The sequence below is a fragment of the Trichechus manatus genome, unplaced genomic scaffold, assembly GCF_000243295.1.
Source record: "Trichechus manatus latirostris isolate Lorelei unplaced genomic scaffold, TriManLat1.0 scaffold00125, whole genome shotgun sequence".
Taxonomy (NCBI): Eukaryota; Metazoa; Chordata; class Mammalia; order Sirenia; family Trichechidae; genus Trichechus; species Trichechus manatus.
Genome location: NW_004444061.1, coordinates 5,255,718 through 5,283,237, shown reverse-complemented (window position 1 = coordinate 5,283,237; position 27,520 = coordinate 5,255,718). Strand labels below are relative to the sequence as shown.

The 27,520-nt window shown below is 40.9% G+C and overlaps 1 protein-coding gene across 1 annotated transcript in view; it reads right to left on the bottom strand.

Moving 5' to 3' along the window:
• E2F7 (E2F transcription factor 7) overlaps positions 1 to 25,216 on the bottom strand; it is a 39,934-nt gene extending 14,718 nt beyond the window's left edge. Inside the window, exons 1-7 of the mRNA XM_004384619.2 lie at positions 24,995 to 25,216; positions 24,184 to 24,276; positions 15,770 to 16,045; positions 10,789 to 10,957; positions 5,986 to 6,276; positions 4,564 to 4,722; positions 2,550 to 2,684 (exon numbers count right to left, since the gene is read on the bottom strand). Coding sequence (XP_004384676.1) covers positions 2,550 to 2,684; positions 4,564 to 4,722; positions 5,986 to 6,276; positions 10,789 to 10,957; positions 15,770 to 16,045; positions 24,184 to 24,276 — 1,123 coding nt within the window. The 5' untranslated portion in view covers positions 24,995 to 25,216. The remainder of the gene's footprint in view (positions 1 to 2,549; positions 2,685 to 4,563; positions 4,723 to 5,985; positions 6,277 to 10,788; positions 10,958 to 15,769; positions 16,046 to 24,183; positions 24,277 to 24,994) is intronic.
• Positions 25,217 to 27,520: the final 2,304 nt, after the last annotated feature.

Here is a 27,520-nt window from a genome sequence, read left to right as displayed (position 1 = left end):
CAGAAATGTTAAAAAAAAAAAGCTCATCAAGAAGAAAATGATACCAGATGGAAACCTGGACTCTACAAAAAGGAATGATGAGCATGGGAAATGGTAACTCCATGGTGGCTTAGAGTGGGGGTACACACCTTGGAATTTCTACTTAAATTTATTTTTTTATAAACAAATCAAGAGGTTAAACTTTAGTGTGCATAAGAATCATATCAGAACTTGTTAAAAATCCAGATTCCTGTCCTTTTCCCCAAGAGACTCTGGTTCAGTTGGCCTAGGATGGGACCTGGAACCAAGTATCCAGGACATTCTGATGCAGGTGGTCCACTCGGAGATACACTGGCCTGGCTCCAAGTCTTCTCCTCGAGAGAGCACAGAGCTCTCCCAATTGCTGTCCCACTGGTCATGCAAATACATGAATTCCTTAGCCTTAAAACACCAGCTCACCTCCCCAACTATCTTATTTTCTACAGTGGTACCATCTCCTAAGTTTTTGTTCTCTTCTACCTATTACAACTAGTCCAAATTTCTTGGCTTAGGTTTTGAGGCCTTCCAAAATGTGGTCCTAATAGACCAAATCTGATTTCTCAGTATTTTGTATCCTATACGCTCCACTTTAATCAGGGTGGCTGGTCTCCCCAGCAAACCAAATTTGTTTCTTACGTTGTTCCTTTAACTAAAAGGCTCTCCATCCCTCCGAAACCCAAAAGTCCATCAGAACTCAACCTGTATTCTTGCTGAATTCCGACAGAGCGTACTACCCTGTCTAGCATTGAATTGCTCTGTAATTTTCAAATGTGTGCTAATTTTCCACCTTCAGTAGAAGCTCTTTAACCAACTAATATGAGGAAGGCACTGAGCTGGGTAATCAAAGATGGATAAAGAAAGTCTCTGCACTCAAACACGTAGACCAGGGGCAATGCCATAACATCAACATCACCAAGTACAATACTAAATTGCAGTAGTTCAGATGAGTCATTCTTTGGGTAATCAGGGAAAACTTCGTGGAGGAATTGACATTTGAGCCAGGTCTTGAAGGTTGAGTAGAATATTTTTCTGTGGAGAAGACGCCAAGGAGAGGAGAGGCCTGACAGGGGAAAAGAATATGAAAAACCAAAGGTAGAGAAGCAGGAAATGGCAAAGTTGTGTATTTCATGCACGCAGGGACTGCGTCATACATGTCTTTAAATCTCTCACAGCATTTAGCATAATTGGTGCACAGTCCACACTCAGTAAGTACTTGCTGGGTTGAATTATTTATACTTAAGTGGTTTCATCCAGTCCTAAGTAAATAATGTGTGACAAGAGAGATGGACAGCTATGTTTTTTACAAGCTTGGGTTAAGTGGCACAAATTTATACCACTAGCACCAAAATTGTAAGGGTAATTTAAAAATAACTTCAATTGCCTTTTTTCCTAGGCAGCCCAGCTATATATAAAATACCTGGTGTGGTAGGATCTAGACCCTGATTGCTCAGATATTACCTCTGAAATAAGTAGAAGATAATACCCTCTTACTCCAGTTTAATAAAATTACGACATTTGTAACCTTTTAAATAAATTACAGAAAAAGGTGCTCATTACTTCCACATTATATTCAGATGCAATTTTACCACATATTAGTTTTGTGATATAATTGATATAATTTCTACATTATCTGCAATTTAAAAGAAAAACCATGTTTTATCCCGCTAATATAGAAACAACCAGAGTTTCAAAAGAAGTGCCATTTTTAATCTTTAGTCCCAAACTTCCAGCAAAAAGCTTTGGAGCAAAAAAAAAAAAACACTTCTAAAGAGCTATAATTTAATAATTACAGAAACTCCCAAGTAAGAAGCTCTCAGAATCTCTCCTGCCTCCTGGCCCCACTCTTTGTCAGTTGACCAGTAAACACAGTTTGTAGGCTAATGCTTACTGTTCCAAGAGTGAAGTCACTAGTCTAACTTTGCATTTGACTTGGATCATAGGAAATGTGGAGAAGCCCTGGTGGTACAGTGTTTAAGCCCTTGGCTGCTAACTGAAAAGTCAGCAGTTTGAACCCACCAGCTGCTCCACAGAAGAAAAATGTGGCAGTCTATTTCCGTAAAGATGTATAGCCTTGGAAACCCTATGGGGCAGTTCTACGCCGTCGTACAGAGTTCCTATGTGTTGGAATTGGTTTGGTTTTTTTTTTAGTACGGGAAATGAAGGGGAAGTGGTGGTTCAGTGGTAGATTCCTCGCCTTTCATGCAGGAGACCCAGGTTTGATTCCCAGTCAATGCACCTCATTAGCAGCTACCACCTGTCTGTCAGCAAAGGCTTGCATGTTGTTGTGATGCTGAACAGATTTCAGTGGAGCTCCCAGGCTAAGACTAAAAAGAAAGACCTGGTAATCTACTTCCAAAAATCAGCCAGTGAAAACCCTTTGGATCACAATGGTCTGATCCCATCGTGCATGGGGTCACCATGAGTTGGGGGCCGGCCTGATGCTAACAACAGGGGAAATGAAGGAAAATGAAATGAAAGAGAAATTTGGGATCATAAATAAATAGGTCTCTTGGACAAGCACGCTGCCTTACCATTGGTGCTGAAATCCACAGGCCCGATCCATTTGAAGGCTGGTTTACGGCCTCGTTCTTCTGTTACATGCACTTTCTTTATCAGAGCCAAGCTGGTCAGAACATTGGCTATGTCATAGAGGCGGCGTACCTTTGCTTGAAGATAAAAAGCACAGTTATGGCTATACCATTCCGGACACCAGTAAATTTCAGTTTATGCGTTAGGTAACTTTTCTAGGCCACCATATAAACGTCAAGGGGGAAGCAGTGAGGTGAGACGAAGAGACCAATAGCTTTGTCACTAAATCTCACAGGACTTATGTACCTGATGTATCTGAAGACAGATACTAAGGGAAGGTCAGTGTGTCCTTCCATTTCCACAACTTCACACCTCTTACAAGATTACCTGGTGACATGCAGGGTGCACTGGAATTGTAAAAACACCAAGGGAGGGAAATGGGCTGTAATTAAAGTCTTAGTAGATGTAATTCTGATATGTGGCAAGTCAGAAGCTGGCTGAGTTTCTCCAAGCAGGAGGTCATGGCATCAGTGGGCCTGTGAAAATGACAGGGATTCCCCAGAACTTCCTGCAGAGGCTGCACTGCGGGGCACGCAGAATGGCCAGGTCTCAAGGTCACCAGGTATAACCGCAAAAGACAGGCAGCTCCATACCCCAAATCCCGGCGTTCTAGCAACTCAGCCACACGGGATGGGGGGAGATGGAGGTGGTAGAAACTGGGGTGGGGAGCATTCCCTGAATCTTGAGAGGCTCTGGGAAAGATATTTGAAAATGCATGTAGTAGAAAAGAAACTCAAGGGGATAATACACAGAAAGTATTCTCTAGTCAAGATATCAATCTACAGGCAGGAAACCTCCTTGACTTCAGGGCTAAGATCAAGCAAAGGAGCTTTGACTATCGTTTAGAAACACTGAGCAGTCACAGATGCAGCTTTCTTCCCAATTCTTACAGGGCCAAATTTTATCTAGCCATTTCCCCCACAGGATGGCTGGAATTCCAGCTGGAAAAAGAAAAAGCTAGAGAATGTTGAGCTCATGGCTTCCCAAGGCTTGAAAGGGCTACCAGCAACTGGAGGCATTTGGCTCAGTATCCGTGCTCTGACAGAAAAGGCAGATGCATTGGGTGTGGTACTCAGAATGTCTCTCCTTTGTCTAGGAGCCGTATCCCGCCTCCCTACCATACCCAGTTCTTACCTGTAGACAACTTTCATCTCCACCCTTCAGAAAAGTATGCAAGGGGTGGGGAAAAAAGGGGAAAGAAAACTCAGACATTCCTTGTTGGATGCAGTGATACTAATGAAAAATGCAAAGTAGCTCATATCCTTCCTGACTGCTGTTTGTGGTGATGGCGTTCTTACTATCCACCGTAACTGCCCAGGGAAAAGCATCTGACAAACTTTAATGGGAATTCTAGCATGTGATTAACTTAGCTTTCTCAACACTACCTACCACCCGTCATTTTGTTGTACTATGGTGGCTTGTGTGTTGCTATGATCTGGGAGATACGCCACCAATATTCCAAATATCAGCAGGGTTACCCACAGTGGACAGGTTTCAGTGGAGCTTCCAGGCTAAGAGAGACTAAAGAAAGGCCTGGCGCCAAAAATCACCCAATGAAAACCTTATGAATCATAACAGAACGTTGTCTGACTTTGGAGACGTTGAGGGGGGAATCAATTGCTAGACAAGGACATCATGTTTGGTGAAGTAGAAGGCCACAAGACCCTTGGTGAGATGGACTGGCACAGTAGCACAACAATGGACTCAGACATGCTGGTGATCAGGAGGATGATGCAGGACCAGGCAACATTTTGTCCTGTTGCTCATAAAGTCGCCATGAGTCAGAGTCGACTCAACGGCAGCTAACAACAGCACAACACCAACAAGCTTTATGAGTGCAGCAAGAAGTGCGTTTCACCAAAAAGAAATAAATCAATCAATCTCAGGCAGAAAATACCAACATGTGAAATCCCACCCTTTTGGTGCTGATAAATGGACACAGGTAGAGACTCTTACTTTTAAATTTACTATGATCCGGAGTATCTTGGCCTTCTTCTATCAGTATTTTGGCAGCCACATCAAGAGTAACAATCTTGGTTTTGGATACGAGGAACAGCATGACAAACTTCTGGCTCATAATTCTCAAAGATTTGTCTTTTCTACTATTTGCAGATGCTGCAAAGGGAATAAATGAAAGCATCAAACATACAATTTACCACCATGAACAATGTACTTAGAGTTAGCTGGAACTATCTAGTTTTGAAACCAGCAGATGGAAAGACCATCCTTGTTATAGGCAGGAGCCTATTTAGACACACATCACAAAAGTTGGCCCATAAAGAAATAAAATTAATTTTCTTGTGGCTCATAAAATTACTCTGCAGTAGGCAGAAACTCTGAAGCACGTATTTTAAACTTCTGTTAATGCTTTATACTCATACTTCATAGAATCCATGATGCTGTCTTCTTGAAGTGACTTTTTGGGAAGATGAATGCAGAATAAAAGGATAAGGCAGGGATCAGGACTTGTTTTCAGGACATCAACTCTTCCCTCAAAGGCAAGGACTCCATTTTTACTTCTCTGCACCCACAATACCTAGAATATACCCTACATACTAGGTGTCCACCTCCTCCAATTCTCCTCCAAAGTAGGTGAATAGGTAAACTATAAGTAAAAAGGAGACACTGATTAGATGTGGATGGCAGGCAAACCATCTCTGACAGATGGCTGTCTCCTTTGGTTATTAGGATAAGTACTGGCTCATGGGGTGGAACTAAAAGGCATGAGGTAGTGAATCTAATGAAAACCAGGTCCACCATTCTTTCCTTTTCTAGTATTTGCAAGTGAAATGTGAGTGATACTTGCACTTTATCATCTTAGCAATAGGGAGGAGGGTTAAGAATGATAAGATCAATGGGTAAAACAGGAGAAGCAAGCCCTGACAAATATGAGTTGATGGTGGAGAGGAGGGGCAATGCAGATATAAGCCCCCCCAAATTTCTGCATCAAATGAAAGCAGGTATTGTCTTTGTAAATCAACATTTTTTTGGTAAAAGGTTCTTTTCTAAGTAATCCACTCCAAAATATAATCTTTTTTTTTTAAATGGAATTTTTCAAAATATTACTTTCAAAGCAATTTTTACATAAAGGCTCACAAAAAGAAAACAGCACGGGACAGTCAATCTAAAACAGGAGTACTGTTAGCGATCTATGGTCCAAAACCATGAAATATCAGCTGAACTGCCACTAGACAGGCTTTAAGTGAGGTTGACAGGGCAGCCCAGTTGGGGAGCCATCTGTCTCCCTTTCTCCAGGAGAGAATAAGAGGGCGCCTCCCTCCAGGGTTGTCAATCTGGCACTTCCCATTTTAGTAGTAATCTCTTCAGAAGAGACCACTCTTCACTCTGCCATTACTCATGTGGTTATAATGGACTCACAAGAGGGATAGTCAGGTTCAGAGAAATCCAGTAACTGTTGGTCTTGGGAATCTGGATAGCCATCTTTTTTCCGTTCTCCAAATTTATAATCCATCAGGTCTAGCTCCTTCTGTTGGAGGTATGCCATCTGCTCTTCATATTTCTGCTCCTCTCCTAGTCTCTGGAGGTTCCTCAGGGTTTTTGGCAGGCTGTGCCGTCCATGCCAGCCGTACTGATTCTTGGCCACCCGGCTGACCAGCTGCAGCGACTCCAGCACATTTACAATGTCATAGATGCGTCTCCTTTCAACGCCTGTTTGAAAAACACAAGCCAATAGACATCATGCAGTTGAACATTTTTGAGTATAAATTCCTCGAGAGCCTGGAAACTATATGATGCCCAGTGCGATGCCCAGTGCAATGCCCAGCGAGTGTGGATATTCAACCAATTCAACCTGTAAGGATGCAAGCAACAGAAATTATTATTTTTTCTTCTTCTTGGGATCCAAAACTCAGTAAGATCTAGGATAAAACATCCATCTAGAGACAGATGATAGTTCCATCTGTGTTTCATAAACAGCACAGCCATGTTTCTTTAGACGTGTCAGGCAAACCACATAAGCATTTCAGCAAATCAAAATTGATGGCACTGAGTAATACATGTAATAGTGTTCTTAATGGATGCTTGATGTATGCTGGATAGTTGACTTTGATTTGTATTCCTCGCTATGGAGACTATACAATAAAACATGTTCAATAACTGACACCTCATTATTGGATGGTATCATTGCTTGGAGTTTCAATGATGTGAAAAAACTACCTTGTTAACTCTCTTAGTGGTCCAGTAAGGAAAAAAAGATGGTAAATATTTTGTCTCCTATCTTGAACTAGAAATTCAGGAATCAAGAGCATGGGCACCCTTCTCAGGTTGCTGGAAGAAGCCATAAGCAGGGCTGGAGCAACACAGGTGTCTCCTTTTGCTCTCATGGCTACTGACAACTAACTCTCTCTGTGCTATTCACCATATCCTGCCAGACAGCTCGAAGTGAAGCACAGAGACTCATACAGGCTGACTATGAAGTTCATCAAGTTCTTACTCATTTTCCCAACATCCTTAAACAGCTAGGATTATGAGCTGACATCGAGTTTACCAACAATATTTATAGTGGTTAAGCGTGGGAACCACCAGTTGGGTGGTCCTGGGCAGGTTATTTTCCATTCTTGTGCCTTCATATTTATCTCATAAAAGGATGAGGTTTAAATGTGATAATAAATGTAAAGGGTCCACGGTGGGTGTTAATTTTATCTACAACCTATACTATCATACATTGTATTGTGAACATATTTTGCTTGGCATTGGAGATACCTGCAATCCCTACTAGCTTAAGAGCGCACAGTAGAAACAGATTTTTAAAACCTCCCATCTATGGCACATCCTGTTGTACAACAGGCCCTTAGGCTTCGGTGTCCACAGGCCTCATTTGCTGTCATCTAAGTATCCATAACAAAAGCCTCCAGGCATCTCCCAGAAAACCAGCCCAGCTACAAAGATGCCCTTCTTTTGGCTCACTGGCCAGGAGCTGTAATATAATCAGGGCAGATTCAGTGAATGCAGCTTTTGGCCCTTCAAAGATTTAACATGAGAAATAGACCAAATGACAATGAAAACTTTGGAGCCCAGAGAAAGTTCTGTCACATGCATGAGAAAGTATTCCACAGTCAACTGGGAGTTTTCAGCTTATGACCCTGAATGCTCTTCACCCTCAGAAGTGCAGGCTCGGGTGCCAGATGCCTCCTGGAAGGTGCTGGCAGGATCAAGTCAGCAGCCCTTGTCCAGAACCGCCTACTTCTTATCTATCTTCATATATTAATTCATCTTGTTTAGAGTATAATGTTCTATAAACCTTCCCATTAGAAATGTCATGTGAATGCAACTGAGACACCCCAAGGCCAGCCACATGCCTGCCCATTTTGTCATTATGTATTTGATAGAACTAGAAGCTGTTAAGTCTCCATCTAGTGGCTAGACATCCTGAGAAGGAAATTAAAGATTCTGACCACTTGGAGAGTAAGGTGCTGCTTAATATGCCCAATGAATGTTTACAAGATGGTGCTGGAAAAGGCAAATGTGGCAGCCGCTTGCCTGGTTAGTCACTTGCCTTTTCCATCTGGACTGAGTTTAACTGTCTGTTGGCTGCTGTACTAGAAAGTTCCATTTCACAGATCTCAAGGTCTGTAAGTTATTTTGGGGACTTCCTATCAGGAAGGTTTTCTCTGGCATTCAGCCATCTTTTTCTTTTGTACCAAAGAAATCCTATTAATCTTAGTCATGGGATTTGTTATCAAGGATTTACCAGTTGTTACCACGCTTCCCTTAGTCCCTAGTGGAGCTTATCAAGAACCTCTCTCAGTCCAATAAAATAGTTTCCTAGGCTGTGTTATTTTCCATTTGCCAAAGTCACAGTTCTTTTTCTTACCTATAATGTCAATCTCAAACTTTGATGGCACCAGAATCCAGGAAACAATGCAATCTCAATGCTCTGCATATCCGTGGTTAAAATATGATCTTATACCTTGTAACCTGGGATGTAGCAGTGAATTTAACTCCAAGAGAAGGGTACCTCTGAAACAGCTTCCAAGAAGAGACACTGCCATGAGAGAGATGGCATGTGCATTTGGCAGGTCTGGGTGATTAGGAGGCAATGGGAAGCTGTTGTAAAAAATCTCTGGAGTTCTGCTCCTGGCAGCTATAACATGGGGATTTGCAGCATCCTCTGCAACCCATACTAGAGTAGGGTTCCACTTTTCTGTCCTCCTTGGGACCTGTAACATAGCCTTCCAACTCTTCATTGTTTGCCTTCTACATTGACATGAGTGTAAGGCCTGTTGATGAAAGTTGGGTATATGGAAGATGTTGGCTTCATGAACTCTATTGAGAAGACAGAATGCCATTGAAAAAACACTGGATGATCTATAGTTTTACCCTTACCCATTGTAAAGCAGTCTTGGTGGCACAATGGTTAAGTGCTTGGCTACTAACCAAAAGGTCAGCAGTTCGAACCCACCAGCTGCTCTGCAGGAGAAAGACCCGGCAATCTGTTCCGGTAAAGATTTACAGCCTAAGAAAGCCTATGGAGCAGTTCTACTCTGTCCTATAGGGTCACTATGAGTCAGAATCGACTTGACAGCACACAACAACAACAACATCCACCGTAAGACCAGTTTCAGGACCCTGTTCTTTAACTGGCTCAACATTATGCCTCTGTCTAGCAGGGTCACTTCCTCTATTTGTTCCATTGGCCCCAATCTTAGAATACTGTATTCTACTTCTGGGTTCCAAAATGGTTCCCCAAACCCAGCACCCTACTTTCTCTTCCTAGCTATACAGGGTAACAGGGCAGCTTCGGAAGGACACGGGTGGGATTCAGCTACTATGAGCTGAGTAGAAACTGTTCCACATAATAATAAGAGTTCTTCATGTGAGGCACTGAGTTAGGTATTTTACTGATATTGTCTCCAAATCTTGTAATGTTTCTGCAAGGTCGGTGCTACAGTCCATATTTCATAGATGAGAAAAGGTTAAGTAACTTTTTCAAGCCCCACAGCCTGTAAACTGGGGAGCTGGGCTTCAAACCCAGCCCTATCTGACCCAAAGTTCAGCTCACAGTCTTCCCATCACAACCTATTGCCTCCTCATTATCTTAGCTTCTGAAAACTAAAATCTTCTTTTCAGCCACCAGCTTGAATAATTCAGATTGACAATTATCTACTGCAGCATACTTCTCTGGGCTATGGGAAGAAATAAACTAATAAACAAACTAAAAATATAATCTACCACGAAACTTATTTAGCTGATTTCTTCAGAACTTTTTACTTCTAGGAGCCCTGGTGGCACAGTGGTTAAACGCTCGACTGCGAACCAAATGGTCAGAGGTTCAAACCTACCAGCTGCTCTGTGGGAGAAAGCTGTGGCAGTCTGCTTCCAGAAAGATTTACAGCCTTGGAAACCCTACTGTCCTAAAGGGTCCCTACGAGTCAGAATCGACTCGATGGCAACAGGTCTTGGTTTTTCTTTTTGGTTCTGTATGTAAAACCTCTTATTTTTTAAGGAACACCCTGAGCCACTTTCAAACCACTGTGATTTTTGCTTAATGATTGTCATTAATATGTTCATCCTGAAACCAACTGCAATCCATGCCAAGGCGTCTCTATTCTGAAGCAGCTGTATACGTATTTATAGCCACACTGTCCCACATTATACACACGCATGCCATGTGAACACATGAATCCCTCTTTGTTATAAGGTTTAACTATTTCAGTTACATCTAGATGTGTTTTTTTTTTCTACTTTGGCAGGTTTGCTGTCAATATTGTGATATAGGGCTTCAAATGTAATGCTTTTGCTCTCATATCTTGCTTTATAAAGGAAATAAAACCAGTTCTGAACTCCTGGAAGATTATTACAAATAAATAGGATATTTCTAAATCATTTTTTAGTATGTCTGAGGTAAGATAAAATGAGAACATTAGTTTATAATGTGTCTGTTATAAAAATATTATTTCATAAAAATATTTTTTAAATTAAAAAAAAAATCTAAAAAAGGTTTTTAACACTTTGGCCTAGAAGGATCCCTGAAATTCTATGCATAATGAAGAGAAATTTGATGACAAAGGAAGCTCTCCCTGCTCCTCTGTCTTCACCCTTTTGAAGGGCCCACTCTTTGCTTAAAAAAAGTGCTACCACCTAAGGCCTTCAGCCTCCCCAATGAAATCAGTTTCCCATTGTAACTGGAGACAGGTCTCCAGGTAAGCTGATGATACATACCAAGACTGACAGCAACTTCATCTAGGGAGATAGTAGTTTTCTCAGTTGACAAGGGATAACTTGGGTAGCGAGCTAGAAACTTCTGGCACAGGAGTCCTAAACTTTTCTGTTTTCTGCTTGGCCTTTGCTTTTCAAATTCGTCCACAGCACTGTCCCCAACAACATCAAGCTATAGAGGGCAGATAGAAGGAAGAGGGGAGATGTAACAGTTAATTTTCTAATGGAGAAGTTGTAATGGCAAGTACTGGCCAGTTGAGGGGGACATCCAATCTATACCATCTTTGATTCTGGTTAAAATAACATTGTCTAATCTAATTTTCGTACCATTTTACCTGTTCTCTGTATTAAATGTTTTCTTCTTTGCAATTTGAGGCTGAGTCTATTGGTTAAAGGCTTAGACAATAAAAAAATCCAGTTATTTACAGGCTGTTAAACCCTTGTTAACAGTGTGGTTACTGGACCTGTAGAATCAGCATCACCAGAAGCTCAGGCCTCAACCCAGACCTGCTGTATCAGAATCTGTCTTTGCCTAGATCCTAGGTGATTCCCATTGATGTGAAAGTTTGCGGTGCACTGGCCTGCACTGTATTGCCAAACTGCTTTGGTTTATTTTTTACAACCGACCAAGGGTTAACGAAACTGAATAGGGGCAGCTAAATCTTATGCTTCCTTACCGTAAGTGTAGCAGACCAGTGCACTTGTCTCATCAACCTCCATGTGAAAGAACTCAGTTCAAGCCCCAAGAAAGCAGAAGTCTTTTCAATGAAGATAATTCAAGGAGAAAAATGATATGATTTTCTCAGTAGATTCATAAAAAGCATTTAATAAATTTAACACTCACTCATGATTTCCAAAAATCCCTTAGAAAACTAAAAGGATAGTTTTCTAAATAGGAGAACTTCTTTAAATTAAAAAAGTGTACCCATGAAAACTCAACAGCAAACATCTGTCTTAATGGGAAAACCTTGGGAGAATTCCCTAATCAGGAAAACAATAAGGATGCTCATTATCACACCACTTCTTCTACACCATACTGGATGAAGAAGACAAGTGCATGAAGACAAGAAAACGAAACTGAGGCACAGGAATTGGAAAGGAATAAAGAAAACTTTCATTTTGCAGAAAAGAAGGTTGTTTACATTAAAAACTCAAAAGAAACTCAGACAAATTATTAGAAATAAGAGAATTTAGCAAGGTAGCTGAGTAGAAGATCAATATTTAAAAGAAATCAGCTGCATTCCTATATAACCAAAATAGAAAATGACTTAAGAGAAAGACATCATTTACAATGGCAACAAAAATGATAAGGTTCTTAGGAATCTACCAAAACTATTTGCATAAAATAATAAAGTTTAGATCTAAATAATGGAAAAATAGACTATCTTCATGGAGAGGAAGACTCAGTACCATGAAGATGCTAATTAATCCCAAATTAATCTAACAGATTGAATGTAACACCAATTAAAATGTCATCTAAAGTGTATATGGAAGAATAAGGGCCAAGAATAGCCAAGATCTTCCTGATTAAAAAAAAAAAAAAAAAAGGTGAAAGTATTGCTTTACCTAATATCAGGCTTGTTATAACATGGTATGGGTGTAGGGATGAATAAATTGACCAATGGAACAGAAAAGAGTCTAGAAACAGACCCACACATAAATGAAACTTTGATATATGACACAGGTAATACTGCCAACTGGGGAGAAGAGAAAGAACTATTGAATAAATGGTGTTGGGACAATTGACTATCCACATAGAAAAAACAAATTGTATACCTGACTCACATGATACAAAACCATCAATTCCAAATGGATTAAGGTTTTAAACTTATAAAGCAATTTTTAAATGAAGAAAATATCGGAGAATATTTTTCTAACCTTGGAATAGGGAAGGTTTTCTTAAAACAGACATAAAAAGCACCAACCTTAGAAGAAAGAATCGATAAACTGGACTATGTTAAAATTAAGAACCTGTGTTCACCAACCAACAATATAAAGTGAAAAGACAAGCACCAGACTGAAAGAATATATATGCAACACATATAATCGATAAACGTTTAGTATCAAGAATATGTGATAAACTGCTACAAATCAATCCGAGAAGAGAAACAACCCAATATAAATTAGCAAAAAACACAAACAGGTATTTCACAGAAGAGGAAACATGGTGGTCAGTAAACACGAGGAAAGGTGCTTAACCTCATGAGCGATCAAAGAATGCAAATGAACATAATAAGCTACAAAACCCACTAGATTGGCAGAAATTAATAAATTTGACAATTTCAAGTGCCAGAAATAATGTGGATCAATAAATGTTTATACATTGCTGGTGAAAACAAACAGCACTTTTCTAGAAAACAGTCTAGCATTATCGCATATCCAATGACCTAGTAATCCCACCACGAGGTGTGTACCCTAGAACAGCAGTTCTGAAACTTTCTGGTCTCAGGACCCCTTTATATTCTTAAAAATTATAGACAGAAGACCCCAAAGGGCTTTTTGTTTACGCGGATTTTATCTATCAGTATTTACCACATTAGAAATTAAAATGGAGACACTTTAAAACATTTAATTATATTTAAAAAAACAGAGATGACATATTTTTTAATGAAAAGTAACTACATTTGCTAAGACAAAAAATGTTTAGTGAGAAAAGTGGCACAATTTTATGTATTTTTTCAAATCTCTTTAGTGTCTGGCTTAACAGAAGAGAACTGGATTCTCATGTTTGCTTCTGCATTCAATCTGTTGTAATAACCACATGTCATCACCAGAATACTCCAGTGTACACTTGTGAGAGAAAGAGAGTTCAAAAGGGAAGTATCTTATTATTATGAAAATAAGTTTGACCTTGTTGACCACCTGAAAGAGTCTCAGGGACTCTGAGGTCCCAAGACCACACGTTGAAAACTGCTGCCCTAGAGAAACTCTCGTATATATACACCAGCAGTCATGTACAAGAATATCACAGCAGCATAGTTTGTACTGGAGCCCTGGTGGTGCAATGGTTAAGCATTTGGCTGCTAACCAAAAAGTTAACAGCTCAAATCCACCAGCCAGTCCTTGGAAATCCTATGGGGCAGTTCCACTCCTTCCTACAGGGTCGCTATGAGTCAGAATCAACTTGATGGCAGCGGGTTTGGTTTTTTTTTTAATAGTTCATATGAGCCCCAAACTAAAAACAACCCACATGACTATAAACAGGAGAACAGATAAATACATTGTGATATATTCGTGCAATGGAATATCACACAGCAGTGAAAATGAGAGAACTATGGCTAACTATATACAAAAATGTGGATGAACCTTAAGGATAGATGTTGATGGAAAAAAGCAACTCCCAGAAGACTACAAGCTTAAAACCCAAACAAAACAAAAACCTAAGCAACATATTATATAAGCATACACACATGTGTGATAGAGTGATTTAAAAATAGCAAGGAAATGATAAATACATATTCAAGATAAGAGGTTTCTGTTGGGGAAGCAGATGTTGATTAAATAGTATCGTGCTGGTTTTTGAGTTGGGATGTGGATTCATGGGTATTAAAGATATTACATGTATGACAACCAGATATCATAAAATAGTCAGTAGAAATGTAATAAAGAACAAACTAAAAAATATATTAAAAGTTTTTCTTCAGGCCACTCAAAGTTTAGGGTATTCACATTTTTAGATGACTAAAAGGTTGAAAATTCTCCTACAAAGCTTGGATAGAAACCAAAACTTAATTGTTTTAGGGGCAAATGAATCAACTAGTTCTACCAAAGCAATAGATCAATAACATTACCTCGTGAAAGAGGTTGCTCCTTAGGTGATTTTACCTTTGCTACTTTTTGTGAAGAAAATAAAAAACAACTAATATTTATATGCCTTTCATAGTAAAAAGCACATCTAATTTCATTCAATTCTTACAACCCTAATATAATCAGGGCAAATATTATGATCCCATTGTACAGATGAGGAAACTAAGGTACAGAGACACTGAGTGATTTTACCCAAGCCACTCAGCTAATGATTCGAACCCAAGGCCTCTGAAACCAAGTCTTTTGCACTTTCTCCATCAAATATAAAATGGAAAAGGAAGCAAAAGAACAGCCTGGACTTAACAGAAGAATTATGAATTTCTTTCTGGTCTTTCTGGCTTTAAGCGTGTAAGAACTATTCTCAAAATTGTATGATTTGTATTTAATTACATGAAGGAATCTTTTAAGCTCTATCCCTGCAATTAAGTGTATAGCAGACTAAATTCATTTTGCTATATTAATTTCAATTGTAATTCAGAGATGGATTAAATTATTTTCTCCTTTCCCAACTTCTTCATTTTGGCAATTTTTATAGCCCCTCTTTGCCAAAAAAAAAAAAAAAAAGAAAAGAATACCAAAAGGAGGAAAACTGGCAAAGATAAGACTCAAATCTACGAGTAACTTTTATTATGTGTTGGCAAGTTTGGGGAAAAGTTTGATCGGAGAGTGAAAACTGACCACTGGTTTTTTGTTTTGTTTTTTTTAAAGTATAGATAAGATAATTATTCAACAGCTCTGGTTCCCCCACAAGACAGGTAATTTAAAGATGGCTTTACTTTAATAAAGCGCCAAGCCAACAAAGTTAAGATATACAAGAATGAAATTTCCAAGTCAAAATTACTTAGATTCTATTACCCTTAAAATTGAAGCAAAGTGAAAATTAACAACATCATTAAAAAAACCCCAAATTCCTTCCTTAAATCAAAATTATTAAACACTATTACATAAAAAAGTTCATCATTTTAAAATGTGTACTGGTCAAGGGAGTAACAGAAGAAAAGAAAGTATTCATTATGAAAAATGAGATACAGCTGTAAATTTAAAAAAAGACATTAAGTTTACTAATGCTTTCGGCTCAACAGTAACTGAAAAATTCTTTGAGAATTCAGTGACTGTTTAATAATCAAGTAACTTAAAAAAAATTCAGTAAAAGTCCTTAGGAACACAGCCTGTTTACCTGTAGAGAGTCTGTAAATGCATCATCCTTGTTTTCAATGGGTCTGAACAGTCCCTTTTTCTTCTCCCGGTCCCTTATGTCAGGGCTGGCTGCACTAATGAGCATTTTCAGGTTAGCTGTGGGTGTCCATGGTTCTACCGGCTGTCCGTCGATGAGCTTAACCGGAGTAATAGGATTTCTTTCTGGAGTGAAGATTTTTTGCTTCGATAAATCAATTGGTTCATTTTTTATTGGAGTCTTCGGAGCCATCCTTGATCGATCAACAAATATATTTTCCTATTAAAAAAAAGAGACTTTTTAGCAAGAACGAGGAAGGGCAGGTATTAGCTAAGAGTTCACTTTGTTTCCACCGTTCACTAAGTCATGGAAATGCAAACAGGCCCATGTGTTCAGGGCTAAAAAGAATTAGGCTAGGACTAATAAAAATTAGAAGGATTCATGGGAATTTAAGAGTGGTGCCAAGGAAAAACTGAATATGATCTACTACTCCTTTTGTCTTAGTTACCTAGTGCTGCTGTAACAAAAAATATCTCAAATGGGTGGATTTAAAGAACAGGTAATTATTTTCTCATAGTTCTAATTCCTTCTGTTCGGCCTTTCTGGTGACTGCTGGCAATTGTTAGCGTTCCTTTGCTGCATCTGGGGCCTCTTCCCCCGTGTGCGTCTGTCTCTCTCTGTCTGTACTCCCCTTTATCAAACACCACGTAGCAGGGATTAGGTTTGGGGCCCACCCTCCTCTGGTAGGAAACTCTGGTGGCGTAGTGGTTAAGAGTTCAGCTGCTAACCAAAAGGTCAGCAGTTCAGATCCACCAGGCACTCCTCGGAAACCTATCGGGCAGTTCTACTCTGTCCTATAGGGTCGCTATGAGTTGGAATGGACTCAACGGCAACGGATTTGGTTTTTGTTTTTTTCCTACTCTGGTATGGCCTCATAACACAACAAAAGAAAACAACTATTTCCAAACAGGGTCATATTTACAGGTACAGGGGTTAGGACTTCAACATAACTTTCTGCAGACACGATTCAATCCATAACACTCTTTAAATACGTTTTTCAAGGTATCTCCGTGAGACAATAATGAGTGTATATGTCACTGCTGGATGTTTTAGTTGGGGATGATAAGGGCAGATGTGGATTGAGTCCATATTGCTTCTATAAGTGCCATATGTTTTAAAGAATCATTTATAAGTTTGCACGAAGCAGAGACCAATTATGCTTTTGTAGTTCAACGCTTATGAGTGCTAATGTAGCAATTCATTACAGGACCAGTTAATGGAAGAGCATCCAAGGAAATACCACATTTCAGATCAACCTAGAGAGCTGTCTGCTATTCTCCCAGAGCAGTGTTTCTCAAACTATCCATGGTGAAGGACCAGGTATTTTATTTCTAAACTCCCACATACTAACATGTGGTTCTACTGTGTATGGCTAGTATGCAGCTCCTACCACATGTGAATTACCACTTGAGTTTGACAACAATCAAACTAGTCTATACCCTGTTCAACAAGAAGAGACCTTGGATCACAGACTTGGATGTTATAGTGGAAATAACAAACTGCTATGGAAATTTCTAAGTGTTTAACTCACAATCTCTGATCTTAAGTTTTTGCAGCCCGGTGATGGTTCATTGGTAGAATTCTCACCTTCCATGTGGGAGACTTGGGTTCAATTCCTGGCCAATGCACCCTTGTGCAGCTACCACCCGTTTGTCAGTGGAGGCTTGGGTATTGCTACAATTAACAGGTTTCAGCAGAACTTACAGACTAAGACAAACTAGAAAGAAAGGCCTGGCAATCTACTTCTGAAAATCAACCAATAAAAACCCTATGGATTACAACGGTCCAATTCATAACCAATCATGGGGATAGTGCAGGATTGGGCAGCATTTTGTTCCATTGTGTATTGGGTCACTGTGAGTTGGGCGCTGACTTGATGGTAGCTAACAACAACACAATAGTTTATGAACAAGCATCTGTCCCTAGACCACACTTTGAGTAACACTGTCATATATAATTATAAGAAAGATTAGTGATGGGCCCATTATGAAAAAGGATTAAGTATACAGAACTCATGTTTAGAACTAAGTGTTAAAAACAAATTTCTTTCCCCTAAAATAAGTTTTACCATTCAAAAACTAAAATATTCTGCTCTTCTTGTAGTAGAATTCAGTTCCAATCATCAGGGTCTTATATAATTATGAAAGTGAATGAGTTAAACATTTGTCACTACCTTTCCTGTACATGTATCACATTACAGCTACTGAATGCTTGGATTTTGGCTGAGCAGTGGAGTATTTATGATTTTAAAAAAAGTGCTTTCCAATAAAGGAATTTGTGAAGAGGTGAAAATTTGTTTGGGAGAAACTGGAGTTTGTGTTAGGACCCTAATTCTTGTTCCTTGGATCAGCAGAAGCTACCAGCTAGCTATGGCTGAGGTTCTGTCCTAGTATAACAGGAAGTGAGGGAGTGGGAATGGGGATGATGATTTCTCACTCCACAGTGGTAAGCATCCAGGCGAAAGCACTGCATCTATCTACATCTTTTAACAAGTCCCTGTTTGAAGTACAATGCTGATGAAATCTACAAATGAACTCTAAAGTGAAATTATTAACAAGTGTTTGCTGTGTGCCATGCTGTTTATGTACCTTACATGTATTAACTCCTTACCCAACCCTGAAATAGATACTATTATTCTTCCACTCTATAGATGAAGAAACTGAGGCACAGAGAGGTTAAATAACTTTTCCAAGGTCAATATAACTTCACTTACTGTAAAAAACACTGGTATACATGAAACAGCTGAAAAGTAAAGTTTCTCAAATTCTGCATCCAGAAATGAACTTGTCCTGGGTGAAAATTGGGAAATTAAAATTTTCACAGCTCCAGCACAGGGTCCTTCGGAGGCCATATTGATCTCCATTAGCATCTACAGAGAGGCAGTATGGAGAAGTGGTTATGCATGCAGGCTCAAGAGCCAGCTCATTTGGGTTTGATACCTGCCTCTGCTACTTACTAAGCAGTGTGAGCTAATACTTTTTTTTCACTATATTTTTATTCCCTGACTGCAAATGAAGTTAATAAAAATATCAACCTCCAGGGTTATAAGAATCGTTCTTGGCATATAGTGAGCACTCAATAAAGCCTAGCTATTATCTCTTCCCCATTCTTTATTACCATTCATTCTGGTACTTAGTGCTAATATAATATAGCATACCATATTGCTATTTAACTTCCTGGCTGTGTGTCTTGTGTCATTAGTGAGACTGTGCACTTCTGGAAGTCAGAGAGCAAGTTCCACGTCTTACTCCTCACAACACCTGGCACAGCGTCTTGCTCATTACAAGTGCTTGAAGAATACAAAAAAAAAAATTACTGCCATCAAGTCAATTCCAACTCATAGTGACTCTATATGGCAGAGTAGAACTGCCTCATAGGGTTTCTAAGGCTGTATATCTTTAATGAAGCAAACTGCCACATCTTTCTTCCACGGAGGGGCTAGTGGGTTTGAACCACCGACCTTCTGGTTAGCAGCCAAGTGCTTAACCACTATGCAACCAGGCTCCCACCGTTCCTTGATTATTTGGTTATCCCAAGAGGTATCTGCAGGGCAGAAGGTGTTGCTCAGGCTTGCTGAGATGGATTGAGATTTACCTTCCTCCATAGTATATGAACTCACAGGGAAGATGCACTCCTAATTTTTCCTTACCTAAGGAGCAATTCAGAACTGATTATTTCCTCCTATACTTTGATAAGGAGCCCTGGTGGTGCAATGGTTAAGAACTTGGCTGCTAACTGAAAGGTCTAGCTGGAACTCACCCAGTGGCTCCGCAGGATTTGTTCCCGTAAAGATTAGAACCAAGAAAACCCTATTGGGCAGTTCTACTCTATCATATAGGGTTGCTACGAGTTGAAATTGACTTGATGGCACCTAACAACACTTTGATATGGTATTTTCACTACAGCTTAAGTGATACTTAAAGTAGGAAGAGATTTAGGTAGTATGGTAGAAGGTAACGATTACATCACACCTGTGCAGCAGCAGAAAAAAAAAGCCAAGCAAATTACCTTCTGAGGCCTCTGTTGGACAGAAAGTTAACTGCAATCTAGTCACACCCTGCTCCACCTGTTTAGCCTGCTATCCTGACATTGTATAGGGCAGTGGAAAGGGAATTCGGAGACCTAGTTGTGTCAGCTCTGTATCTTTCTGACATTTGACAAATTGTTCATTCTGTCTGGGCCCAAGTTTCTTTATCAATAAAATAAGGGATTCAGACTAAAATATCTTTTTCCAAGGCTTTCCAGCAAGGTGTCCAGTTGTGTAGTGGACACTGTGATGCACCAGATCCCCTTCAGGAACAAATGACTCAATTTCCAGCTGCTGGAAGTGCTGCCAACAGTAAGCCCTCAGCAGAATTGCTTTGGCTGAAGAGGGCTGACTTCCCTTCCTAGAAGGCCTGTACCCCATGGCTGATAGAAGTATCACTGACCTGTAAAGGCCTGGCCCACAGGCCGCAACTCAGAACTACTCTAGGGTCATTCTAGAATTCCCCATAGGTCAAACTAGACTTCTAGTGAGATTGCATTGCAGTTCCACTTCTCCCTCTGTCCATCCTTCCCTTCCCTTGCACAGGCGTTGATCCCAAGAGTGTTCCGTAGTAAACCTCCTGCATACTAAACCCTGTCTGAGTCTGCTTGCCAGGAAATCTAACCAGTAACACCCCAGAAATCACTTCCTTAATTAGAAAGCCTGGGAAATGTAACCCATCAACCACTGGGTTCTCACATATACCTTGGCTTACCTGCCATAGAGTTGCTGTGAGGATCAAACCAGACAATGAATGTGAAAGCAGTTTGTAACATGTGAAGTGCTATACAAATGTTCATTATTATTATTACTACTAATATCATTGCCATGAATAAATTGGCAGTACGTTGCTAAAGAAAGGGCTTGGTAGTTAAAAGGTCTGTGTTCTAGTCCTGCCTCTGTCTTGTACAGCTTTGGTCATGCTACTGTAAATTATGTATACAGTCTTCAGCCTTAAGATCCTTGATGATATTTTAAGCCAACCTCTTTTTCAGTTCCAACTCATGCCTGGAATATCCCACATTATGCTCAGATAGTTCACTTGCTTTTCTTCAAACCTGCCCTGCACTTTAGGTTGCTCACACCATCTTTCTCTTTAATACCACTGGCCAAGCTTTGATTATTGAAATCCTATCCTTTTTTAAGGCTCATCACAAAGACCACATCTTAGGAACTGAGTCTCCTTCCAGCTGTTGACTAAAAGCCCTCTTTCAGAGTATACTTTCTAGAATGAATAATTTAAACTAAGACCTTCCCCTGCCCATCTCTCTGGTTCTGTCCCACTCCTCTCACTGAGGTCACCGCTCAGTTTCCAAATCACTGGCAATGTCTGGATGTCTTACTTGGCCTCACTGCAGCAGTTAAAACTGCTGACTATTCTTTGCTCTTTAAAGCTCTCAGCTTGTAGCTTGAGATATGACTCTTCCTCTCCTGGTTCTCTTATTTCTCTATTGCTTCTCAGTCCCCTTCATTGGTTCTTCTTTTTCCACTCTTACAAACCACGGTAGTCCACATTCAGCCCTCTACTGTCACTAGTCACTCTCTCTGGAATAGTTCACCCACTCTCACACACGGCTTTAAAGTCCACCTGTACCTTGACAATTCCCGAGTTTTTATCTGGCCAGGACCTTTCATGAATTCCAAAGTCAAGCAACCAGCTACCTCCTGTATATATTTATTTATATGTATACTACACAGGCACGGACATATTCCAAACTGGACTCAGGTTTTTTCTCAGCCACTCCCAAAAGAGATCAGTGACCTTCAAAGAGAACCTATGCCCACATAAATCTGGGCATCGACCCAAAATAATAATTAAAAAACAAAACAAAACAAACAAAAAAAAACGCAAACCCATTGCTGTTGAGTTGATTGCAACTCATAGCGACCCCAAATGTGCCATGCTTATTTCTACTTCTTTACCAGTTCCCTTCCTCTCTACTTGTCTAAGTTTCAGCATTTATTTCTCCAACCGTAGCTTAAGTGTCACCTCCTTCACAAAGCCCTCCCACAAGCTCAATCCTTAGTGTTCACGTCTTTGTACCAAACCATCTATTTTCTATTTTGTCATACCGAAATGAACTTACTGTAAACAACTTAAGAGGAGAGTTTTCTTTAAAACCCCACAACTTGGTATAGTAAATTTCGGTTGTTATTATTTGCAGTCAAGTCAATTCTGATTCATGGCAATCCCATGTGTACAGCGTAGAACTGCTCCATAGGGTTTCCAAGGCTGTGATCTCATGGAAGCAGATCACCAGGCCTGTATTCCAAGCTGCCTGTGGGTAGGTTCAAACTACCAACCTTTCGGCTAGCAGTCAAGCATTTAACCATTTGCCCCATCCAGGAACTCTATATTTTCGGTAATGATATCGAAAACTCCTTTCTTATATTTTAAAGAAAAGTTTTTCTATGAGTGGTTAAGATGACCCAGGCATAATATAGATCTTGACCATGTGCAAGATAAATCCTCTAAGCCCCAACTGATCCATCAGGACACCACACCAGCCATCCCTCACAGGAATTTTAAGGAATAACTCAGTACCACTAGCTTCCAGCCTTTAAGGAATAACTCAGTACTGCTAGCTTCCAGCCACTCTGGATTTCTCCAACATTTCTTGAATGTCCATACCTCATGTACTTTCTTCCACCTAAAATGTCTGTCTCACTCGCTCTTGTTTTCTTGTAGGCTGAACTTACTCATCCTTTGATGCTTAGCCCAAATGTTATCTCCTCTGAGAAGCTTTCCAATTCTCCCTGGCCTTCTCATGAACTCATCTCTTTCTCCTCTGTTCTGCCAGAGCACTTAGTTCCTACTCCTCTTATAGCACTTACCAAATCACAGTGGAGCTGGTTAGTTTTACATCTGGCCTCCCTGGGAGTTTGTCAGGTAAATGAGGCCAGGTTCTATATCATATTCATCTTTGTTGCTGGGTGCTTTACAAAAACCCATTGGAGGAGGTGCTGTTTATTAGCCTCAATTTATGGAAGGAAAAAACAGACTCAGAGCGATTAAGGCAGCTAATTAAACCACTGTTGCCCCAGTGTCTGGAACATAAATATTTGTTGAAAGACTGAATGAACAGACTTGTTTGAGATCACAAAGCTAATAAATGGCAGAGGAGGAAATCAAACTCAGGTCTGACTCTAAACCCCATGCTCTCACTATTCCTAGAGATTCTCCCTCCTTTACTTCACTGCAATGTGAAGAGACAACGCCTCCCCCCACCCCCGTCCCAGTATTTCTGCAGAAGCACTCTGCTGTCATTCCTTGTTTTCTCTTGGAGAGGTGAAATAATCCCTGCTCATTTAAAAAATCTTAACCACTTCTCCCAATATCTTCCAGTATTTTGTGGTCTTTCTTCGCTGTGAGAATGTGAAAGCACAATAGTCACAGCACTTATTAATCTAACTATAGTAAAAGTCCTCCATATGTCTTTCAGTTTGTCATACTGTGGGGGCTTGTGCGTTGCTGTGATGCTGGAAGCTATGCTACCGGTATTCAGATACCAGCAGGGTCACCCATGGTGGACAGGTTTCAGCTGAGCTTCCAGACTAAGATGGACTTAAAGAGTCTGAATATACCATGGACTCCCAAAAGAACGAACAAATCTGTCTTGGAAGAAGTACAACAGAATGCTCCTTAGAAAGAAGGATGGCGAGACTATGTCTTAACGTACTTTGGACATGTCAGGAGGAATCAGTCCCTGGAGAAGGACATCATGCTTGGTAAAGTACAGGGTCAGCGAAAAAGAGGAAGACCCTCAACAAGATGGACTGACACAGTGGCTGCAACAATGGTCTCAAGCATAACAATGATTGTGAGACTGTCACAGGATAGGGCAGTGTTTCGTTCTGTAGTACATAGGGTCTCTATGAGTGGGAACAAACTCAATGGCACCTAACAACAATAGTAGAAATGCCCTTGTTAAAGGTACTTGATAAAAAGTCATTCAAATATTCAAACAGTACATTGGTGGGCTCAATCACTTTATCTCCCTATATGGTAGGCACATGTCATATCTAGGAGCTGATTTATTGGTCTGAGGACATTTTACAGCATTTAGTAATCCAGCATTTATAGCAACTGCCATTCATCTACCTGAAAACTGAGGCTTAGCATTCCTACAAAGCATTAGTTAATTCCAGTATTAAAACTCTTGACTGCAGACTTCAGCATATCTTTGATCCATTATTAGTTGGTTTCAACATTACATCTAACCTGGCTTCTTTTCCACTGCAGTGACTGAAGAGAAATGCAACAATAATGGTTTGGATAGTACCATCCTAAATACAGTGAAGCTTAAGGTATTTATGTGTAGGCACTTACCTTTTGTGCATTTTCCCCGTCTTCGATTGCAAAATCTAGTCTGGGTTGCCTGGGGTTGATCAGGTCTTTTAGTGTTAAACAATTTACCTCCATCTACAAAGCACAATTACATTAGAACGTGATTTTACAATTAGATATTTTCTCCTTCGATGAAAATGTCTATTTACTATTTGTTCATGAACATGAACTTCCCCTCCCTAAATCTGTCATGGGAATTTCCAGGAGTGTAGCCACCCCCACCCCACCCTCTCTAAAACTCACATGCACACACAACGCGTAAAGTGTGCTTAGTAACTCCTGAAAATCTGGGAAGGAAAAATCATTGACAAAACTAGGAATTCTTCTGGAAAACCAACAGGGCAAAATAAAATTACCAATTCAAGGGGGAAGGTGTTGGGTAAATCTATCAGAAGGTATAGGGTCTCCGAGGTCAGTTAATTTTGGCGCAAAGAACTGAGAGGAATTTGGCTTCGAGGGGGGCTTGAATCGGGAGGGAAGGAAATCTGATCGCTAGACCTAACCCATTCAGCGCTTGGCGCAGTCCCTTTCAGGCCTTGAAGCGGACCACAAGAATAAACTCTTCCAATGAAACCCCCAAATCGTGAGGGAGGGTAAGGCCCCTCTGCTGTCCCTCGGAGAGAGAGCTGGAGCCAGGAGAGCCCCCACGAATCAGGTCCAGCGGCAGAAACGCCTACATCACCCGCCAGCCGGGGGACGGGAAGGATGGCAGGCTGGCAGCCGGAACGAGAGAGGACCCCTTTTCCTCCCAATTCCCGCCTCAGCACCAGTGCAGGGACCGCACGCTACTTACTCCCGCTTCGCGAAGGAGGCTTCCTCCTCTACAGGGATCTCCACCGACCCGCACCGGCGAGGAAGGGGGCGCGGCGATTAGCAGCCGGGCGGCTGGAGCAGCGACATCGAGCAGGGAAGGCGAGGCGCGCGGACCACCCCCTCCGAGGGCCCTGCGCTGGCTGGGACCCCACGGCCTCTGGGCAGCGCCAGCGCTCCAACCCGCCGAGCGCGACTCTAGCCCTGGATCCCGGTCCCCGCTAAAACACCTCGTCTGGCGCCTTGAGACCGAATTTGAGAATCCACCAATCAGCGGCGGCCGGCGGGGCGGCTCGGCCAATCGCGCGGTGGCACGGCCGGGGCTCCCCGCCCCTCGGAGTCTTGGCGCTCCCGACCGCGCGTTTCGCCTTCACCCGCCCAATTGTTGCCGCCTCGACCCCCACCCCCTTCCGGGTACCTGGGAACCTCGCGTCCCGTGGCCAATTCCTGCCGGGGACGCGGGCCCAGGCGCCCGCGGGAAGCCAAGGTGGGGGCGGCGGGAGGAGGAAGAGGAGGAGGCGGCGGCTCTTTTGTTATGCATAAAAACCCGCTCACGTTTGTACGGCTTGCCGCGCCCGGAGACCGCGGGTGCAGCTAGGGGAGGGGAAAGCAGATGGAGTTTGGAAAAACGATATACAGTCTGGATGCTGCTGCCGCCCCTTTCCACCCCACCTCCCCCAGCAACCTGCGCGGAAGCGAAGTTGTCCAAACTTGTTTGGGCAAACTTCCTAACACCGAACGCGGGTGTGAGAAGTGAACCATGGTTACCATTTTATGCTGCGAACAGATGGCACGCCAGTTAGCCCTGGAAAGTAGACTGGAAGCAGAACCAGCCTTTTTTTTTTTTTTGCAAGCCCGGAAATGTCTCTCGATGTTGTTCCCTTTTCAGAACATCTCAAATAATTAGAGGAAAATAAGCCTTATTAATAATTCTTCGCAATGTGGACCAACATTCAGGTAAACAGTCGAGAAAATTCCCTCAACACCAGTGATTTGTATTAAATGTTTCACTTCCTTCAACTTTAGTTTCTTATTTAAAACGTGGTGTTGGTAGAGTCAGCCTTGTTTTTTTTTTTTTTAACAGATTTTATTTTCTTAAACAGTTTTAGATTTACAGAAAAATTGAGAAAGTACAGAGTTCCCATACACCCCAGAACCAGTTTCCCTTTTTAGCATCTCACATTAGTATTAGCACGTTTATTACAATTAATGAACCAATGCTGATATTAACTAAAAACCATGCTTTTATTCAAACTTCCTTAATTTTTACCTAATGTCCTTTTTTTTTTTGCTCCAGGATACCACATTACATTTAGTTTTCATATCTCCTTAGGCTCTGCTTGGTTATGAGAATTCATCAGACTTTTCTTGTTTTTGATGACCTTGGCAGTTTTTAAAAGTGTTGGTCAGGTATTTTGTAGGACGCCCCTTTACTAAGAATTGAGACAGCTTTTAAAGCATATCTACAAACATTTCCCTACAAACCATACACTTCACAGCAAGGATATCATTCTCTGCACACGTGGAGTCGCCATGTGTGGAATAGTCAGCAACTAGCAACAACAACAGTTCTTTCTGTACCAAGTGCTTCTCTCCATCTGGCACCCCACTTCCCATGCCATATATGTATATGTACTGCAAGAACTCTTGGTGGTGTAATGGTTAAGCACTACCAAAAGGTGGGTTATTTGAACCCACCGGAGGCTACCGGGAGAAACTCCCTGGGCAATCTGCTCTGGTAAAGATTACAGCGTAGGAAACGCTGTGGGGCGCTTCTACTCAGTCATATAGGGTTGCTGTAAGGTGGAATCCACGGCACACAACATATATACTGCCAGTGGAATTAAGAATGCTCAGTCAAGTCGTTCAATTTGTGCTCTAGATTGCTGGTAAATACAGCCTAAACATCTCTGCTAGGTCATACATTAAAAAGACAAAAAAGCATGCAAAACATTAAACATACAGAAAAATAACAGTAGTTTTAAAAGTGGACATTTTAATAATAGAAATAACATTTTTTCATAGTTAATATTTTTCTAATATTTGCCATGTGCGGGTTCTGTGCTAAGCATGCTACAGACAGTATCTCAACTACCTACATCTATGAGGTAGTTACCATTATTATGTCCATGTTACGGTTAAGAAAACTAAGATTTAGAAAAATCAAGTAACTTGCCCCAAGAACACACTGCTGGAAAGTCAAGGTGCCAGGGTTCAAACCCAGGTCGTATCACTCAAAGCCACACATACGATCAACGTTTATTGATCTTGTGCCATTTAGAAATAACATTTTGAACAGAAAACTGTCTTCTAGGTAGACACATAAGGAGAGAAATATGATGAATAGAATTGTAATTTATTAAATTTTGAGCTTATGTGGAAGCAAGAAATTTAAATGAGGAAATAATTTTTCCAACTGTATTAGTTTCCTGTGCCTGCTGTACAAATTACCACAAACTGGGTGGCTTAAAATGAATTCAGTCTCTGCCTCTGTGGTAACATTGCCTTC